A 5,621-nucleotide genomic window follows, 5' to 3' on the forward strand; every position below is an offset into this window, starting at 1 on the left:
GAAGAACACCATCCCCTTTTGCAGCCCTTCACGGAACCCGAGATGGACGTGGCCTTCAAGAAGATGAAGAGCAAAGCCCCCTCAACATCTGGGGTCTCTCCTTTCCAACTTTCACTTCTCCGGATCCAAACCCAGCCACTCCTTCAAGATCTTTTCAGCCTCGCCCTCCATTCTTCCTTCTTCCCACCAGCGTGGATGGAGTCAGCCATCATCTTCATCCATAAGAAGGGGCCCAGGGACATTCCAAACAACCATCGGACCATCGCCCTGGAGAACCCCTTCTTGAAGATGATGTCCACCCTATTAGCTGCCCGCTTTTCCGGATTGGCCGAGGATAGGGATCTCCTTCCCCAGTTCCAATTCGGTTTCCGGAGAAGCCGCTCAACCACCACGGCAGCCACTCTCCTCTATGAAATTGTGCATTCCAACATCAGCAACAAGAGGAGAGTGTATGGATGCTTTGTGGATTTCTCCAAAGCATTCGACAGGGTGGACCGAACGCGGTTATTCCTCAAACTCCAACTGTGGGGAGTTCCGCGTTCAATCTGTGTCCTGCTGTCCAACATCTATGCGGGACTCAGATGCTCCATTCGTTCTGGTGAGGACCTATCCCCCTGCTACTTCACTTCCATTGGCCTTCCGCAGGGGGATCCACTATCGCCAATTCTTTTCAATCTTTATGTATCCGACCTGCCTGAAGCCCTCACTCACCAAGGCCCCACCATCAACCATTTTCCTATTCAATATATTCAATATGCAGACGACCTGGTTCTCTTGGCTAATTCAGCCGTGGAATTGCAAAATGCCATCAATGCACTCCACGGTTATTGCCAAGAGAACGGCCTTCAAGTCAACACCATCAAGACGAAGGCCATGGTTTTCCATAAAGGTCGTCTGCCTCCCACCTCCTTCCATATTAACAATAGTCCGATTGAAATCGTCAATAGTTTTAACTACGTCGGTTTCACCTTATCCACCCAACTCTCATTCACCAATCACCTCAAATCCACAATAACTAAGGCCAGGGCCAGGATCGGATACATATGCAATAGACTTCCCATGAAGAATCTTCCCCTCCCAATAGTCCTTCAACTCTTCCGGATCTACGTCACCCCAATTTTTCTCTACGGCCTACACCTTTGGCTTCCCAACTCCGCCCAATCCGCCCTCAAATCCGCCGATGCCACCTACACCAAGTTCCTCAAGCGATACCTCTGCGTGCCCCAATATGCCAACAATGCATGGACACATTTTCTATGTGAAACCGAGCCCCTCGCCATCGGGCTGGCAAGGTTAGTGTCCAACAGTGTTGGGAACCTGACCTTTCCGTAGGTGATGTCCGGACACAAGTTGGCCTTTCCGGTCAAGGACTTGCTAACACCTTATTGTCCTTGGCCCGACATCCCCTCGGAATATTGGCGGTCGTGCACCTTTCTTCCGCTCCCGTCCAAATGCCATCAGCGACGAGAGTTGACAAAGGATCTGTTCAATCTGGCCCATCCACTCTACTGCAATAACCAAGATTTTCATCACTTAACTCTACCTGCCTATCTTTGTACTATCTGTAACTCACCTCTTACCCTTTTTTATGTGCATTGATACAATTCTAGTCATACTCATTGTGATATCACCTTCTAATCAACTATTTTATTGCCTTTACCTTCTTGACATTTTTCTTGTTCTATCAACAGGCTTTTGTATAATGTATATACATCATATTTTATTTTATAGTTACTTTTACGTCATGACATGACCAAGAGTCGCAATGAAGATTATTATTATAAAAAAAACCAAACTCCCTTCATCGAACATGGCGTCTCCTCATAACCGGTTCTCCAAAGAAGAAGAGAGAAGGCCTCATCGACCTATTGGCAGTACATGTGTACCGGAGCAGGCACATCTAATTAGTCATCAACCACAGCCATTGCTCTAAATCAGTTTCAGCTTTTGAGGAAGTTTGCTCCTGTCTAGCAATCTCTGAGTAAGTTTCCAAGGGTAAGACACGGACAAACGTTCAAAAATGTATGAAAATTTTGTGCAAAAAGAGTAGCAAACAAGCAATAAGGCTGATGAGCACTTCGAATCCAGTAACTGTGGGAAGCCTCCAAAAAAAAGTTGGACGTAGTTCAGGGTAAGATTAAGGCCTCCATCGAAAATGACCAATTACAAACTGAGGGTAATGGTGCGTCTACACGAGAAACATTCTGTTACAAAGTTTGCCGAATATATGCAGTTAACATTACAGATGGCATTGACTAAAAAGAGTTGAGCTTTAAAGAACCAATAAGGACCCGCCCACAAGAACGGAGGGCATTTCACAGGGACGGTGATGGCCATGGGCAGCTTGAAAGTAATGAGTCAGTGGGTAGGACTCGATCCGTTAAGATCCGACTGATCTGGCTTTCATGGCTAAAATGGGCGGGCGGGAAATGGACGAAAGAGCAGCCAAAAGTGGCTGGCTGGTCTGGCTACTGGGGTCTCAAGGGTGTACGTTGAGGACCGATCATGGGCGTGTGTGTCGGCCGAGGGCTGACTCATAACTGGCCAAGAACCTCCAAGGAAGGGCCGATGATTCCGTTATCTCTGATGATCTGATCCAACTTGAATCTGATCAGTCTTCTTTGGACGAGTTCAAGGAATCCATCCATCTAGCCTTGGGTTGGCTAGCTCAAGTCTTGCTCACAGACTTGAAAAAAAAAGACTTGAAAAAAATGTAAAAGAAGGGACCGGGACCATGGCCGGGTCCATGACCGTACTGAGCCCGAAGACAGGCCCAGGGTGGGTGGGTTGACTGGGGTCGACACTTTCATTGTCTGGACGGGAGGAGATGGGTTATTTCCGGCGCCGGGGTTTGAACCCACGACACCTGGGGAGAGGACTCTTGCCTTGTTCGCGCTGCCTCTTGGACCGCCGAATACGGATTCGAGAGATAGGCGTTGTTGGTTGCTTGATCGATCGATCCATCGTGATAAACGTTATTCTCCACCGATTAGTTGGCGGTGCTCATTTTTAAATTTGTGACAAACTGTTGTAAAGGTTTGGAGAGAGACCTTAAAGGCTATTAATATCGTGTTAGGTTAGGTTGGGTTAGGTTAGGTAAGGTTTGATAAGATTAGGTTAAGCTTAAAACAGTAGCATCGCCAACTAATCGGTGGAGAATAACGGGTACCATCGATCGTTCATCATTCAATCCTCGATAGGAGATGGAAGTGTGACTATTGAATGAAGAGGGGACGGGATGACACCTGATGACTTTGAACATTGATTGACATTTTCAGGCCCCTTCATACTCCAAGTTGGGGTTATCTTGCGTCAAAATGAACCACAATCAATACATTTTTCTTTATTATAAACCATCATGGATCGAAAGAGTTAAGTTCTGTACTGGCTGAAAATGGACACCTTGGTTGGAAGGGCTGGGGAGGGTGCTGTCGTCCATGAAATATTTGCTCTTTGGCAAACAAACTTTAAACATGTTCAAATCGAACAATGTTTGTCAAATGGCTAATTATTTGCCGAATTATTTGTCGTGTAGACGCACCATAAGGTGGTTCAAGAGGTCAGGTCGAATCCGAAGGCTTTTTCTCTTATTGCAACTCTAAGAGAAAGATGAAACACCCTGTTGGGGTTTTGAGGTTAATGGGGAAACCATCAGCAATGTAGAGGCTATGGCTAACATGTTTGGAGTTCAGTTCTTCAGTGTGTTTTCAACCCCACTGAGTTCAAAAGCAACAACTCATTGCTCTGAAGATGAGTCTGTTGAGATTGACAAGATCAGTCAAGCTGAAGGTTTAGATGATCTTGTAGTCACCGATCAAGATGCTTTAGAGGCCATCAGGGACTTGAGGGTTTCGAGCTCTCCTGGTCCTGATGGGGTGACATCTCAGTTTCTGTTGAGATGCTCACTGTTTCTTGCTCCTGTCTTCTCGAACTTGATGCATTGCATCTTGGATCAGGGCAAGTTTCCATCTTCACTAAAGTTAGCTCAGGTTGTTCCAATTTTTAAAGGGGAGATAAGTCGCTCCCCAGTAACNGTCTCGTGCCTGAGAGAGGAACGCAAAATCATTAGATAATAACGTAAAAAATCCTTTGGGGTATACATAGTATGTAAGGTAGGATAAGATTGAGCGAATAAATGACAGAATCAAAAATAAATTTGAGAATAAATACAAATCATAATATGCTGGAGAGATGTGTCCCTTCCAAAGGTGCTTCATCATGTTTCCGCTGTTGTCCCATGAACTGGGTCACTCACACAACAAGGAGGGTCGTCGTGAACCTTGGATTCTTCACTCACTGCCCGAGAGGGATCATTGTGGGCATTTGAGGGGGATTTTCCTCTGGTAGACATCCCATGATGCCTGGGAGCATTGTGGTTTGGCTTCTTGAGCTCTAGCTTCTTGATCTTTTTGATTCGCGTCGCATCATTCGATGGATCATTGTTGGAGGGGGCTTCGGGCATTGGAAGCGACCCCGCTTGGATCTCCCCCCCCCTCGAGGACTCCCGTAATTCCAAGACTTCATCGGTTGCTTCGATCAGACTTGAATGATCCTCTGCGGGCTTGCTTCTCACAGATGAGTGGTACTTATTCAAACCTAAGTTCGGGCGGAGTGAGATGTCACAGGAACGGGTGGTGAGGCCCTTTTCATTAATATTTGCTGGTGAGTTGCTAGCATTTACATTAACGTCATCCTCCGGTAATACAGATACAGTCGCTCCTTTTGTAAGCTCAGATCGGCAATCTCGGCCAATATGGCCTTCCTCCTTACACCTGAAGCATCTCCGGGTTTGATCCTTGTGTTGAAGAAAGATCTTCCTACCCCGTACTTGAACGAAGTCAGGGATCGACGTGAGGGGTTTGATCTCAACTTGGACTCTCTTGTGGCCATTCCAGATCCCATCGATCAACGTGTCTCCGGCAAATAATTCCTTCGAGATCCCAGATTTATCAACGGCAAATGGACGAATCGCGTCCAGCAGTTCCTCATCGGAAGCATAGTACTGGACGTTGAGGAATCTTAGGGCCGAGACCGAGGAGCCCCCTCGAATACTGCACCTCCAGGTGACTTCTTCAAAGGTGCGCTCGAATTGGAGAGAGCTTCCATATTGCTCAGCTACATCAATCTCTTGTTTCGTGAACACTCGTACGGTATTCTTAGGCCCACCAGCTTGACCGATCATCGCTATGTCGGTCGACCTCAAGCCAAGAACGGAGATCACAAAGTCACCAACTACCTTGGGAGAGGGACGTCTGGTTGCTTCCGAGCACTCAAAATCGAGAACGAGAGGCCTTGGTAGACCCATGTTGGTCAGACGATGCTTGCTGTTATCAATAGTCGTGATTGGTTCGCCATTTCCCGATCCCAAACCAGGGGACGATCCAATGGCGGCATGCAAATATGATTTCGGTGGAGAGCGAATCATAGTCGAATTGCTGACATATTAGGGAAGGAGATATAACTCGGGTAAAAACCCAAACGGGGCCCACAAGACCCCAAGAACCAGACCTTTGAAACGTATGTTCACTCCAAGATTCGAATTTTTCACAAGTACTTGTGGACCAGATTTTCGTACGTCCTGTCCTCACGAAGACGAACGCAAAAAAAAAAAATGGACGCTT

General features: G+C 46.8%; 1 protein-coding gene across 2 annotated transcripts; it reads right to left on the reverse strand.

The window, feature by feature from the left end:
* Positions 1-4,042: 4,042 nt before the first annotated feature.
* Positions 4,043-5,580, reverse strand: LOC131877813 (uncharacterized). 2 transcript variants are annotated; one of them, XM_059223614.1, is made up of 2 exons: positions 4,682-5,580; positions 4,474-4,596 (listed from the first exon to the last, which is right to left on the reverse strand). In XM_059223614.1, exons 1-2 carry the CDS (start codon positions 5,423-5,425, stop codon positions 4,591-4,593), a joined length of 750 nt encoding a protein of 249 aa, XP_059079597.1. In that variant the 5' UTR covers positions 5,426-5,580; the 3' UTR covers positions 4,474-4,590. The 2 variants fall into 2 exon arrangements, with proteins under 2 accessions (XP_059079596.1, XP_059079597.1); XM_059223613.1 differs by having other exon boundaries at positions 4,043-5,580.
* Positions 5,581-5,621: the final 41 nt, after the last annotated feature.

Source organism: Tigriopus californicus, chromosome 3 (genome assembly GCF_007210705.1).
Source record: "Tigriopus californicus strain San Diego chromosome 3, Tcal_SD_v2.1, whole genome shotgun sequence".
Lineage (NCBI taxonomy): Eukaryota > Metazoa > Arthropoda > Copepoda > Harpacticoida > Harpacticidae > Tigriopus > Tigriopus californicus.

Bases quoted from the DNA above. Each gene is read 5' to 3' on its own strand.
- LOC131877813 (XM_059223613.1), bottom strand. From the start codon at position 5,425: ATGATTCGCTCTCCACCGAAATCATATTTGCATGCCGCCATTGGATCG.